We start from the raw sequence: 13,620 nt of genomic DNA on the forward strand, positions 1-13,620 counted from the left end.
GGATCATTCGGATTAAGGTTATGGGTCCCGTGGATGAGACACATACTAGATCAATACTAACCAACCATACTCCAAGTAAATAACCATCTCATACCCCATCTATACTTCTCCGCTGAATATTACTTCACCCTACCTTTTTAACTTGTTTTCTAAGCCTTAGGTAAACTTATGATTATGCAGTCCTTGGTCCTTAATGTCCGCTAACCAGTTTTAACTTGGCATAGTACCATAATAATGTCGGTCGACTCAGATGAGTCTGACAAGATCCTGAAATGCGTCCGAGCGCTACAGGAGACTTTCCCAGCCGATTTCGTATTATTTGGTGGTGCAGCTGTACAATTTCATGGCCACGAAAGGGTTACATATGACGTAGACATCTTGGTCCGGCCCAAGACTGTCATCGACTCCCTCAAGTCAGTTCAAGGCTTCGAGGGGATGGCAGGGAAGCTCTCGTACCGATCAGTTCTAATCAATCTTCTTACTACAATCGACGACCGCTTTGTATATACCCAAACTGGAGGAGCACATCCGATGCGTGAATGGTGTTCGGACACTGAAATATGATTTTGCTCTCGCAGTCAAGATTAGGTGCTTCTATCTTCGCCCAGAAGATTCGGCAGGCGCCCAAAAGCAGAAAGCTGATCTGATGGATGCTGTCTTCTGGGCGAAGTTGCTTGAAAAGTCTGGAGAGATGATCTCAGACATTTGTGCAGCACAGTTTAAGATCGGTTGCTATCATGCTCTCTTGATCCGACTAAACCTGAAGCCAGACCCCTTCCAGAAGCTGCTGGACGTAGGCCTTGAGCGGCTTGTCATTCCATGGGAGGATAACACGCTAGAGCAGAAGGAGTATTACTCTCTACTTGCTACTGAAGGAACTGATCCGTTGACCACCCCTCTGGACAATGAGCTATACGAGGAGTTTCTTATTGGCGATGAGCCAATCACTGATTGAGATGATTGTATTTTTGAGATGGAAGAGAAAAACGCAGCTCTTTATGTCGATCTCAATGCGTTTCAAGTCTCTTTAATTACCTCAAATGAGTCCATCAGGTAGAGGTTGAGAAAAACGGCTTAGCTTTCTTAGAAGATAGCCGGTTGCACTGTTAGCGTCATGATACCTCACTGCATATCCTTAATACGTCTCTGCATTTGAAGCCTTCGGAGTTACCCCAAATAAGTGATCAAATGGGATGAAGAAGGTGAGCTTCATACCGGTACATTCCTAGCTCATGATCCAGGGGAAGCGATGGCCTAGTTACTGACTGAACGCGCTAGTCGTGGGCTTTGGATGATGAACTACAGGGGGAACGCAGTTGGCGGTCAATAGTCGACCCACAATACTCGCAGACTAGCTTCACCTCACAATCAAGGCTGTATGCGACAGCCAGCACGACGCAAGGGCGCCATGCTGGCGGGATGACGAGTGGGTACTACCGTGGCCCTACAGTCTACGTTCTAGAATTTGAACTTCGGACCAAGTCCAGTCTAGCCCAATAAATGGAGCTTTTCCCAGCATGCAACGATTCAGGGAGAATTGTTCACTTTCTTATATTGCGACACATACTAATCGGCCGGGGTGTGGCTTAAGTGCAGCTGAGTCGATGAGAAGCACTGTTTTCTTTGACATGTAAGATTGGAATAGGATTATAATGATTTTCTATAAAGAGTTGAAGTGAGTTAGTATAATCTTATAAAATTTATAAAATTTATATCTTATATACAATGATATAGAAAAAGAAATTACTACAATAATGTAGTTATTATTACAATGCCCCGGCATGGCTAACGGTGCAGATATGCAGGAGCCATATGCCGTATCTCGCTCCAAGATACCTAATATAGCCACCCCTTCAAGTACCCCTCACCGAGGTCCTAGTTGAGTGGCATCTAAATGATTCAGCCTTATTTAGTCCAGGGTAGGTAAGGCCCTTTGTCTATGGCGACCACCCAAGCGCGATCGTGTACCATGGAACCAAGATGAACGCGTTGTTGAGTAGACAGGATATTCCAGATCCTTTCAACTTGACCCCCCCAGCTTCACAGAAGACTTGGCGCGTAGGCGCTCGCCATACCGATAGAACAGAAGCGGCCCTGGAACGAATGCAAGCGCAAGTAGCCCCAGCAATGTATTCCCCCACCCATAATTCAGGCTATGGTAAATGGGGGCCCCCGCGAGTGGCAAGAAGGTACTCGAAACGTAGCGTAGAAGATTATTGGCGCCCAGAGCGGAGGCAGCCGCCTGGGACCCAAAAACATCGACTAGGTACAGTTGCGCGGGCATCTAGGCAATCAGATTATCAGCACTAGCACGATTGGTGGGGTTCTGTCAAAACCTACAATCACGAAAAAAGCCCCAAACCCCATGAAGACTGTGCCAATGATAGGCACGATCCAATGAACCTTGTAGTATGCCGTCCAGCCGTAGATGATCAAGCCAAGCCCGACAAAAGGACTGAACCAAATCATTAGGAGCAGTCGGTATTCTGGTCGAGCCTGTTGCACCCCATCAGCTTTCATGCGTGCCGCTTGGACCCGCCCATTCAGCACGTTGAAGAGGAACATGCTAGCGACCAATGCAACACCTAGGCCTAGGTAGACGAGTCCGGATATGGACGTGCTGAAGCCGTATTGGCCCTCGAACACGCTAGGAAATGTTGTAAAAAGCAGGAACATCACTCCAAACACCAATGCCACGTAGAGGGATATGACGAGTAGGATAGGCGATTGAAAAAGAAGCATAGTCGGCCAGATTAGAACTCGAACGAGGACCTGACTTGGTAAGAGTGAAGTATTCGCATGCTTGGAACGTAAATGCAGTTTGCCAGTAGTAGCACGCAGACGGGCAGCTTTGCGCTCCAAAATGACCTTGGGATGTGTTTCGCGCATGACCATTAGTGCCGTGACTCCGGCGACTCCTCCTAGAATAGCTAGCAGCCAGAACGTCCAACGCCAGCCTGGGCCTGCCGCGACAAAGCCCCCAATCACTGGGCCGAGAACCTAGGCGAAATCTTAGCCAATGCTTGTGAGGGACTGAAGGCCTGGAGCGATTAGTGACATACTGGTCCCGCCAGAGGCCCCATACTAAATAAAGCCATTGCCGCGGCTCGCTTTTGGATGGTCGTAATGTCCGCAATCGTCCTTCCGCCAAGAGCCATCGGGGTACCGCCAGCGCAGCCGGAGAGGAAACGAAAGACGAGAAACTGCGCTAGGCTCCGGCTGAGCGCATTGCCAAGGATAAAGGCCACAAACATGACATTTGCTCCGTGGTAAATGGGCACACGTCCGTAGATTTCGCTGAGGGGTGAGATGAACATGGGTCCAATGGCAATACCCAGGACATACAGTGTGACAGCGAGGGTACTGGCAACATTGGAAGCGATATTCAAGTCGGCTTCGATTTCCTTGATCCCCGGGGCACACATTGTGGGTGCCATGTTCCTGCAGAGTACTTAGCTAAATTGCAGCCACAGAGTTCCATCGACTAAAGCCTACGTGATAAGAGCCAAGATAGAGATGATGACCACATGCGCCCACCTCTTAGACCCTGGCCAGTTGCGAGGGTTGGTGGGGTCGTCATCCCCATCCCAGTCAACGATTTCGGTCTCTGGAAAAACACTGTCTTCTATGCTGCCTTTCTCCAGTTGTCTTGGTATCATGTTGGTGCTGTCACAAGTGTTGATGTCCGAGAGTATGAATATGAACGAAGCCAAACAAGGTGCCAATCCTTCGCCAGCTAAGAATGGCCATCGATGCGTTTAAAACAGATGAAATTGGCCGGAGATAGGGCACTAGGCGGTTGGAATCATCCGCAAGATAGGAGAATCGGAAATGTCGCGGAAGAGACATCCTCTCCTCCGCGGTATGCTTTGCCAACCCCAGAGTATAGGAGTGGAGAAGCGGAGGGTCGGAGGGTCGGGTCGGACGATCGCAGGAGATCCGTGGATCCGCCGAGTGGGTCACAATACGAACGAGCGCCGTGTATTCACATGGTGTCTGAGTAGATTTCACAAGGGACATGAGAAGAGAAGACCTTCATTAGAGTGGTAAGCGTTGTCATGAAGTTTTTGCATTTGCCCAAAAGCGAAATATCACGAGAAAATTGCGCTACGACGAAATAGGCAGACCCTATGCCTCAGGCAGCACACCCGGATATCAGGCACCCCATCTCTGTTTCTCCTGAATGATTCAATCATCCAGACGTGAAGTCATTCCCTTTCCAGTCTACCATTAAAATTTGCCACCCTATGGATCCCTCCCAGTCCGCACAGAAAAGTGACACTACAACTCCATCGCAGCCGCTTTTCAATCCCAGTCGGCGAAGGGAAAAGCCCCAGCTGTCGTGTAATCCGTGCAGGCGTCGAAAGTAAGCCCTCTACCAAGCCCTTCGTATAGCATGTGGCACTAAACCTTGTCCAGGTCACGATGCGACCGCAAGAGGCCATGCTCTTTATGCTCTATACGCGGTCAAACATGTACATACTCGGAGAACAGTTTAACTGTCGCCGGTCCATCAGGGACAGCTCCGACAGCGCCATCAAACACTCATGATCGTTTAGTCCAACTGGAACGTCTCGTCATGTCTGTCATGTCTAATTCAACAGCGGTCGCTAACATGCAAGCCAACACGGATGTACGACAATTGGCGCCAACTCCGACAGATACAATGCCGGAGGATACTCCCATAGATGAGCGTTCCGAGTGTGGCAGCATGAAAATCAGCGCATCAGAGTTTCGCTACATCGGCGGGGACCACTGGGTTGCCATTTTAGAAGGCATAGCCGATATTAAAGACCATGTGGATCGAGAAGAACAATTACGGCTGGCAGAGAGTCCAGGTCAGATCGCGGATGATCCCGAGGATATTAATGGTGACTCAAGTACTTCGGGTCGAGATGGCGCGTTTCTCTTGTATGGACGTTCCCGCCCGACATCTCGAGATGATATTCTGTCTGCGCTCCCTCCGAGATACGCAGTCGATCGCTATATCTCCCGCTACTTTAATTACCTAGATCTCGTCTCAGCCGGTAAGTCCCGTCGACGGTTTTTACTTGTTGTGAATTGATGGCTCATATACTTCGGTCACATCCAGCCGCTGTCCATGGACCCGTTTTCTTGCGAGAGGCAAGTACCAGAGCTTGATCCTATCATCCTATACTTTGAGGATCCAGTACTGATAGGCCGTAGTACGAGGCCTTCTGGGCCGACCCCTCAGCCGTCCCGATAATATGGGTCGGGCTGCTTTTCAGCATGATATGTCTTGCATGTCTGGCATCAAATCAGCCTGATAACCCCGACACTGAGCTACTATCCCTGCGGATTGATCTCTACCGCGAAAAGACCGTTCAATGTTTGATCATGGGCGAATATACGAAATCGGGTCCATACGTACTGGAAACCGTGATCAATTATATCTACGCAGAATTCGGTGTGTGTACCGATGCAAAAAGAGATATGTGGTACCTCCTGGCTATGGAGGTCAATCTTGCGATGCGCACGGGTTACCACCGTGATCCTAGCCACTTTCCCGGAATCTCACCTTTCCAGGGTGAAATGCGGCGGCGAGTCTGGGCAACTGTGCTCATGAGCGATATCATGATTTCGAACCAAATGGGGATGCCGCGGATGATCTCGGATTGGAAGTGTGATACTACTGAGCCAAGGAATCTGAATGATGCCGATTTTGATGAAGACACCAAGGAACTGCCATCTCCACGACCAGAAACCGAACTTACAACCGCCCTGGGGATTATCGCTCGCAGACGGATGTTGAAGGCCCTCGGCATTATTGCGGATCTCACAAGCAGGGTCAAGCCTTGCTCCTATGAAGAGGTTATGCAGGTGGATCGTATCCTGCATGATGCCGCTGCTAGCATCCCAGCACCCCTGAAGTGGAAGCCGATGGCGGCGAGTGTGACTGATTGGCCACAGGTCATTATCGCTCGTTTATTCATCAGACATATGTTCTACAAGGGCCAGATCATGCTACATCAGCGGTTCTTGAGTATGCAGTCTTCGTCTGGCAAGGAGGACGGCTTTGATTACTCGCGGCAAGCATGCATTGATGCATCGATGGGTACTCTCGAACTTCAAAATGTGCTTGACGAGGAAACTTGCACCGGAGGTCAATTGCACGAGATGCGATGGCGAGTCACCTCGGTGATGAACCATCAGTTTCTTACGGCAGCAATGATCCTATGCTCCTTACTGCATAATGGACGAGCCAGGGAGAGGAAAGATGAAATTCGACGTGCGCTTCAACGCGCCAGAGAGATCTGGATGCGTAGGAGCTCCGCTTCAAACGAAGCCAAGCGAGCTGCAGATACTGTTGGTATCGTCCTTTCCAGGATGGGGGGTGGTGGGAGAAGCGACCCCGACCTTAATGCAGATGTGGGCGATAGCCTGACTGTACCTGACGCGAGCGGCGACTCTAGTTTGGTGCCAGATAACCCTATACCGGGCAAGATGAGTTTCCATGACCGTGGGTCTCACACCATTATTGGCATACCTAGCTAACGGTTAGTAGCTGACCAGTTCATCATGCCAGGTATCCTGGGAGATATCATTCCACCTGTTCTAGAGGATCAAAATATGAGCTACAATGCCTATAGTACTGACCCTACCAATGACTGGATGTTCATGCACTGGGATAATCCTGAAGGGATATACCACGGTTGACGCCACGCTGCATGGATGTCAGTCAGCCAGCTTAACAGATGTTTTAGGGGCAAAGGTGCATGTCTACTGATAATTTTGACTCAATGAATAATACACGTGCAGCGTACTATGTGCACTTAGCCTGGTCATTGGCTATATATGGTATTCTTCTCGGCTTGCTCAAGTCGGCCACCTCTGTAACCCATACCAAATCATCATTTTTGGCCTCCGATATCTCACCAAATCTTATACACTATAATTTACGTTCATATATTAAAATATCCAAACCTTATAGGGACTTGTGGCCTTTTCCTTCGGCTGGTTTCATTGACTATGACTGTTGTCCATTCTATATTGAATTTCTGTACTCGACACAATTGAAATTCCAGCCCTAGCTCATCTCAGATTATCAATCTGCCATCGAATCCTATACAAACTGAAATGCCGTCGATCTACAGTTATTCAAAACTATGTATCTAGTAGAGGAAGGATACAACTCAAAGAGCAAAACATGAGTCAAGTCAGAATCCTCACCTGAAGCTTATGTATATATGGCTCGCGTGGTCACGGCTATTTCTAAACTCTGATGACTACCTTGCCCATATGCTTGGCAGCATAGAGATGGTCAAAGGCAGCCTTTGAGTCTTCGAAGTTAAATATGGTTTTATCCATTACAGGCTTCAGCTGAACTGCCTTTTCTTCCAAAAAATTGCATAAAGCCTGAAATTCGGGTTTGGAGCCGGGGGTAATTCCCCTAAGTGACAAGATTAGTACATGAAACAAGCATCTTAACTAGGAATGAGAAACAAACCTCAATGTCGCACTCTTCAATAGCACAGGTCCAAGTACGTCTGGTTGATTATCTAGGTTAAACCCACCCAGGAAGCCGACGAAGGAAATAACACCTCTCCGGGCGAGGGAAGAGAGGCTCTGTGCGATAGCAGTAGGGCCGACATTGTCAACAACAACATCCACACCTCGTCCATTGGTCAGACGGCGCGCTTCCTCCTCCCAATTAGGGTGAGTTTTGTAATTGATAGTTTTCACTTGTCCTGGCTTGCCCAGAGCCCGCACTGTTTCCAGCTTTTCATCAGACGAGGATGTAATGATAGGCTGGATGCCAGCTGCCAGGCAGATCAAGAGCGCAAACATGCTAACGCCCCCGGTTCCTTTGTGTTGAGATTTAGCTTGCTTTGTGTTCCCCTGTGAGCATCATATAGGACTTACCTTGGAGCAGCGCAGAGCCACTAGATCGTGGCATGTCAAGTGCTTTCCATGCAGTTGTTCCCGCGCAGTTAATGCAGGCTGCCTACGAGATAGCAGAAAATCAGCACATATCCCATCCTAGCTCTATTCAGATAGTGAACGCACCTCCTCCCAAGAAAGGTGCTTCGGTAAATGAACCAACACCTTCTGGTCAAAAACTGCGTATTGGCGTAGTACACCATCGGCGTCGCCGCCAAGAGCCTCCATCTCATCCTCAGTCCCGGTGATGCTCTTCAGATCAAAAAGAGGTGCAACGCGATCCCCTGGGTTGAAATCTTTGACTTCGGAACCAACAGTGATAACTTCTGCAGCGCAGTCGGAGGCGGGGATACCACGGTCAATCACCTGGACCGGATACTTCCCATGCATCATGGCAACATCTCTGTAGTTGAGGGAAACAGCATGGATCCGGATCACAACATGATTAGGTTGAAGATCAGATGGCAGCTTCTCTTCCGTCATCTCTACCGATGAGCCGTCGGCAGTGCGACGGAATGCTTTGTAGGACTCGGGGATCGGCATGATGGCGGGACTGTGGGGATGAGTGATTTCGTTGTTTTTTGTTTAACTGGCAGAAACGAAACCAAAGACCGGCCAAGTAATATAGCAGGTAATATTGGAACAGAAGACTTGGTCACTAAATAGGAGTTTCCTGAATGGATCTTATATAAATAATTAGCATGTCCTGGAGTCTTATAGTTAGTAGTTAGGTCATGACGCCGCAATTATTAAGCATTATTAATTGAACGGATTCGATTATCTAAACCAGCGAACTGACAAAATATATATATTTTCGTAATCGCATTTTTCTGCGTTGACTGGTATGAGGGAAGCGTAATCACGTTTGATGCGTTGACTAGTATTCAGATTGATCGAGGGTTTCAGGGTGCTCGCATCAATGCTTGGTGTAAGATTGGGGCGTTGGGAACGGAGACGTCTCGCAGCCTTGGGGTTCATGCGGTTTCTTTCCCACTGGGGTACACTAGTGCCCAAATAGAGTCAACTCATCAGCCCAGTTGCTGACGAGGGTTGAACTGGGACAATCACCACAGATCAGCCAACTTGCAAAGACTCCACTGCTAATCGTAAGCTAAAATACTCTCAGCACAGTAACAGAGACAGAAAAGACTCGAGCAACTCTCACATTATCCAACCAACCACCATAAACACCGAGGTTGTCTGCTCTCATTTCCTTTCATGTAAACTATTTACACCCGCTTACAGCAATAATCCACAAAGACATACTGCAACGGCCCCTTGGACCAATTCCCCGCCGAAATCTTATAACAGTTGCTGAAGTTCCCCCCGGTGGTAGTCACCCGCGACGGGGCATCGCCGCTGCACTTGACATTGTACCCGGACGGCCAACCGCCATGGCAATATCCTTGCAGCGACCCAGTCGCAATATAATGGCAGTTGTTGGCGTATATGACGCCCTCGGCGCCGCTGCACTGCGAGCCGCTTTCCGGAGTTCCGATTTGGCAGATGGTGTTGGTGCCTATGCCGACTTCGCCGTCGGCGCAGATTGCATGGGTTCCAAGTGGAAGGGCAGCGAGGAAGAGAGCGATTATGGGGTAGAACTTCATCGTGGTGACTGTTGATTGAGTACAGTGTCAGTCGTCGGCGTGATTGGGATGACTTGTTGGAAGGAGGGTGTTCCCGGAGAATGGAGAAGGTGGTTCTTGTTGCAGGTGAAAACGAATGGGCATCACTCTGATTACATACCCTCACTGCAATAGTTTGGGTTTTGGTGTCTTTACAGGTGTCTCTTCCAATAAGCGAGGAGGCAGCTGCAAGTTCGTGATGGACGTCTCTCACAACACACGAATCCAACCGGAAGAGTGTGACATTTTGGGAAAGTAAATCCCTCAAGGCAGTTGTCGATGCTTAGTTGAAGCGTCACCGAGTGTGGTGACTCGAACTCAGCCTGCGCATCTGTTCACAGTCTAAATAACGAGTGACTTGGTTGGGCAGCACACTGTAGTCTTCATGTGATTTCCTCTGTCCTCTCAGATGGTCATATCATGAGTACTGCCTCGTCCACGATCGAGATGAAGAAATCATATAGAATCTTGGGTAAGCTTGTTTTGCCAAGAATAGAGGGTAGATAGTACCGTGATAGGGCTGACGCTAAATACGCCACATTTATAGTGCCGAGAAGTCATTTGACTATTGAGAGATCGACATGGCTCAATGTATTCTATCCAATAGTCGCACTATCAGGATGATCTGGATCTATCACCTGCTGACAGGGTAAAGGTGTGCTCCTTAGATCCCGGATATAGCTCCTATGTCTATCACATAAGTTAGCTTTCTAATACCTGAGAGAGCAGTGGTAAACTAGCTACAAGATTTTTGGTTAGAGATACTTATTAATTAATCAATAATCTGTTTGTAAATCAATGTTTGAAACTAGGTGAGTACTTACGTGCCTTCTTATCAAAAGCAGAGTAAAGACTTCCATGATTTCAAAACAACCAAAGTAGGTGAATTATGACTCTATGACTTTTCATCCATGAAGCAACAAGCTACAGAACTTGGTTGAAAACCAGCAACCTTGAGCGGTTACCCATCTCACTATGATAACAAAATATGGTTATACACGGCCAAGCAGACATCAAGACACCAATCGATGGTTGTTGTTGGATATCAAGGCTGTGTGAACACCTTTCCCAAACACTACTCTGCTAGAAGTAATAAGTATGCCTCACCTACACCAACGACACAAATCTATCAACAAAGGAAAAGAAAGATTTATTCAAACCAAGCCGGGTGGAAGTTCCCCCCATCCTTGGAAGAAGAGAAGCAATTCAAACAAAGGAAATATCATATACCACGAGCCCCCCGAAACAAAAAGCCTAAACGTGTTGTCGCGCCTTCACAGGAAGAGGCGGCATCTGACTTTCCCCAGGCCTCCGCTCATCATACGAGACTGTCACCTCGTTCACCTGATGAATGTTGTGGTCGCTATAGCCATTTGGGTAATTCAGCATTTGTCTTGTATCCGCGTCATCCGACCGCTCGTCCGCCTCTAGATCTGTCCTGGTATCGTTCATGGACTTGCCCTGCACGGTCGTCGTGACTAGGCTGTCGAGGGTGTATGTCGGGCGTTTGCGTCCGGTGAGCTTACTACGGCCGACGCTTGACTTGCCGGACGCGGGTAGGTCGCTGTAGCCGGAGTCGTCCTGGAAGGAGTCGTTGCCGCGGAGGTAACGGTAGAGGGGTCGGAGGGCGGGGATGCTGACGCAGATCATGGTCGTGGTCATTTCGGAGTTCGTCCAGATGACGGAGTCGGTCGTCGCGTCTATAATCGCTCGTTAGTTGTCGTTTCGCTTTGCGTCGACTGGTGGTGTGGTTGGGGACGTTACTTACAGAGGTAGTCGGTTGAGTCGGCGAGGGCGTAGAGCCCTGTCGTTCGAATGATGCCACAGACGCCGGCGCTGGGGACGATGTCAGTACATGAAACGTAGAGAAGGAATTACAACTGGGACTCCACGGAACTCACAATATACCCAGACTCAAAGACAGACAAATAGTGATCTTCTCCTTCTTCTTCATGTTCAGGTTCCACAGCGCGACCCATGGGAACAGCGCCAGCACGAAATCCAGCACCGCGGACCAGGCTGTTTCCCCGTTAGATCAGCTACTAAAAGGAGAGGAGATACAAAATTAAACATACCGCACATGACAGTCGCGATGACCGTCAAGTTGAGGGAGCATCCCTTTTTAGGGACACGCGGGTCCCAGATTGACTCAACCGGCGTGCACTGCACAAAGACGGTGATAGAAAGCAGGATACTCAGGGTCATGATGGAGATGTTCCAGAACCACAGAAAAGCCTTGTGCCTAGAGGAGGTCAGCCACTCTCGAACAAACTAACTGTCTTGGTTCTCTTGAAACCCGGGTGTAAATATCTGCGAAGGGCGCCGTGCGTACCATGTTTTAACAAGAATGCGCATCAGGAACGCAGCGACGGCACATTTACTGAGACCCATGGCAAGTGAGACAACACTCTGCCCGGCCAGCAGAAACATCATGCCGCGCGAAAACTCATCCGGTGACAGCTTGTCGTAGTGCGTTCCCATTCCCGTCATCGCCGCGGCCGTGCACAGCGCTGCAAACGCGACCATCAGTGACTACCCCATTGCCAGTTAGTATTTTTCCATTTGACTCAGGGTGTTTATGGGAGCATAAGAGTGAGAAGGGGAGAAATATACCCAGGAAATGATCAGAAGGAGGTCATCAACCCCGAGACTGCGTCGGATTACAGTCCGCGTATAGATTCGCAGCCCGAGCACAACAAAACACATGCCCACTTCCAACCAGAGGACGCCGACCAGCGTGGGACCCTTGTCACGGAGAGGCATTGTTGGGAACGGGCAGGGTCAGTGACTCCCGAGTTAAAGACGGCTGATAGAACCCAAGAGTACTCTCCACGACTCTTCCCAGCGGAGGGATCGAGGTATTCTATAGCCAACGCACTTTTGACCCCATGTGACGAGTGGCAGGGGGAAGCGAGGAGCAGGGGGGCCAACAGAAGGGGCCAGGCAGAGGTCTTAGTTTCCGGGAATGCTTATTTTGACAGCAGTGATCGCGGTACTTCTGGCATCTTTTCATAGATCAATTTCTCCAACGGGAATGAATATCTTCGATCCTTCACAAAACCCGCGCCAACGCTGCCCTATACCCGAGAACAAGGTCTGGCGTTGCTGGGGAGTAAGCGCTTAGGGCAAGATGGCAGGGATCTATCAAGGTAGTTTACAAAAATCGGGACACATCTAACAGCTAGTGCAGGTTTTCGGGAGACCAGTCGAGTTTTGGTCATTATTTCATGCTCGGGGAGCATGCTCCGGGCCCAAACGAAACGAATCAATCAATAAATAGCAAGAAACATTAGTACCATCGCGGGTCGGTAGTCGCCATAACGGTTCCGAGACCCAGACACCATACTCCATGGAGCGACAGGATCTCTAGACTCGGCCCCTAAAATGCCTTGACAGGCCTCACTTTCCCAACTCAGGAGGGCATGGCTGCTGTCAAACAAGCTTAGCCAGAGTCTAGCACCACCGATCTTCGCAACCCCTATCGTCAACGGCTTTACCGCTGTCAACCGAGCTCGGTCCACAGATAGACCAGCAGAATCGATGCGCTACACACCTCTCCTCGCCTAACAATACCATTGACCGCCCCCTGTCTCCCGCCGTGACACTCATTGCAAAGGTGAATAGTAGAAGCAACAGGATGCACCCCAATGTTTTACACCAACTCCTCCGAAACGTCTTGGGTCAGCCCCCTGCCGCTCAGATATATTGGAGGGACCCACAGATAGACATTGTGGGATTCTGTACTTTCCTACAGAGTGGTATCAGGACCTACAAGCCCAAGACACCCATACTAACAGTATAAGCTATCATAATCTACAAATGGAATGTATCCATTTTCCCAGACATGATCTGAGGCAGTGAGTACTCCAAGGGAGGGAACTACAGCATCACGCCCGGGTCATCACATGTGCCAAGACGTCAGACGTCTGATTAGGGATGCCAGACCGAACAAGTGAGCGAAAAAGAGAGACAGAAAGGGGAAGGTTGTCCGGCGTCAAGGTGGGCTAGCACGACCAACGTCCCGAACGGATCGGCAGGGCCCGTCGTCTTGGCAGATTTTGGAGTCCATCAAAAATTACCGCGACAAGCGGCC

The 13,620-nt window shown here is 49.3% G+C and overlaps 6 protein-coding genes across 6 annotated transcripts; 2 read left to right on the top strand and 4 right to left on the bottom strand.

Moving 5' to 3' along the window:
• Positions 1–234: 234 nt before the first annotated feature.
• P168DRAFT_281466 (uncharacterized protein) lies at positions 235–955 on the top strand (the record flags this gene model as incomplete). Its single annotated transcript, XM_024835931.1, has 2 exons — positions 235–501; positions 584–955. 2 exons carry the CDS (start codon positions 235–237, stop codon positions 953–955), a joined length of 639 nt encoding a protein of 212 aa, XP_024693726.1.
• An 820-nt stretch (positions 956–1,775) lies between these two features.
• P168DRAFT_252286 (MFS transporter) lies at positions 1,776–3,869 on the bottom strand. Its single transcript, XM_024834315.1, has 4 exons — positions 3,496–3,869; positions 3,063–3,441; positions 2,341–3,000; positions 1,776–2,284 (listed from the first exon to the last, which is right to left on the bottom strand). The coding sequence occupies exons 1-4, from the start codon at positions 3,657–3,659 to the stop codon at positions 2,021–2,023; spliced, it is 1,467 nt and encodes a 488-aa protein (XP_024693727.1). The 5' UTR covers positions 3,660–3,869; the 3' UTR covers positions 1,776–2,020.
• Positions 3,870–4,083: 214 nt separating this feature from the next.
• On the top strand, positions 4,084–6,792 carry P168DRAFT_304196 (uncharacterized protein). The gene is made up of 5 exons (XM_024838826.1): positions 4,084–4,366; positions 4,420–5,027; positions 5,093–5,124; positions 5,188–6,481; positions 6,527–6,792. The coding sequence occupies exons 1-5, from the start codon at positions 4,248–4,250 to the stop codon at positions 6,676–6,678; spliced, it is 2,205 nt and encodes a 734-aa protein (XP_024693728.1). The 5' UTR covers positions 4,084–4,247; the 3' UTR covers positions 6,679–6,792.
• Positions 6,793–7,233: 441 nt separating this feature from the next.
• On the bottom strand, positions 7,234–8,445 carry P168DRAFT_304197 (zinc-dependent alcohol dehydrogenase family protein; the record flags this gene model as incomplete). Its single annotated transcript, XM_024838827.1, has 4 exons — positions 7,234–7,411; positions 7,469–7,826; positions 7,885–7,966; positions 8,029–8,445. The coding sequence occupies 4 exons, from the start codon at positions 8,443–8,445 to the stop codon at positions 7,234–7,236; spliced, it is 1,035 nt and encodes a 344-aa protein (XP_024693729.1).
• Positions 8,446–9,131: 686 nt separating this feature from the next.
• Positions 9,132–9,509, bottom strand: P168DRAFT_318164 (uncharacterized protein; the record flags this gene model as incomplete). Its single annotated transcript, XM_024840179.1, has 1 exon — positions 9,132–9,509. One exon carries the CDS (start codon positions 9,507–9,509, stop codon positions 9,132–9,134), a length of 378 nt encoding a protein of 125 aa, XP_024693730.1.
• Positions 9,510–10,781: 1,272 nt separating this feature from the next.
• P168DRAFT_318165 (uncharacterized protein) lies at positions 10,782–12,290 on the bottom strand (the record flags this gene model as incomplete). The annotated part of the gene is made up of 6 exons (XM_024840180.1): positions 10,782–11,227; positions 11,296–11,363; positions 11,429–11,546; positions 11,603–11,769; positions 11,860–12,059; positions 12,141–12,290. The coding sequence occupies 6 exons, from the start codon at positions 12,288–12,290 to the stop codon at positions 10,782–10,784; spliced, it is 1,149 nt and encodes a 382-aa protein (XP_024693731.1).
• Positions 12,291–13,620: the final 1,330 nt, after the last annotated feature.

Source organism: Aspergillus campestris (genome assembly GCF_002847485.1).
Source record: "Aspergillus campestris IBT 28561 chromosome Unknown P168scaffold_5, whole genome shotgun sequence".
NCBI classification, from domain to species: Eukaryota; Fungi; Ascomycota; class Eurotiomycetes; order Eurotiales; family Aspergillaceae; genus Aspergillus; species Aspergillus campestris.

What these genes read in the sequence shown, in the direction of transcription:
- P168DRAFT_304196 (XM_024838826.1), top strand. Translation starts at nt 4,248, where the DNA reads ATGGATCCCTCCCAGTCCGCACAGAAAAGTGACACTACAACTCCATCG. An exon ending in CCTAGATCTCGTCTCAGCCG is followed by an intron (nt 5,028 to 5,092) that starts GTAAGTCCCGTC and finishes GGTCACATCCAG; the next exon opens with CCGCTGTCCATGGACCCGTT. An exon ending in GACCCGTTTTCTTGCGAGAG is followed by an intron (nt 5,125 to 5,187) that starts GCAAGTACCAGA and finishes GATAGGCCGTAG; the next exon opens with TACGAGGCCTTCTGGGCCGA.
- P168DRAFT_252286 (XM_024834315.1), bottom strand. Translation starts at nt 3,659, where the DNA reads ATGATACCAAGACAACTGGAGAAAGGCAGCATAGAAGACAGTGTTTTT. An exon ending in TGGGGCCTCTGGCGGGACCA is followed by an intron (nt 3,001 to 3,062) that starts GTATGTCACTAA and finishes GATTTCGCCTAG; the next exon opens with GTTCTCGGCCCAGTGATTGG. An exon ending in TTGGGGCTTTTTTCGTGATT is followed by an intron (nt 2,285 to 2,340) that starts GTAGGTTTTGAC and finishes CTGATTGCCTAG; the next exon opens with ATGCCCGCGCAACTGTACCT.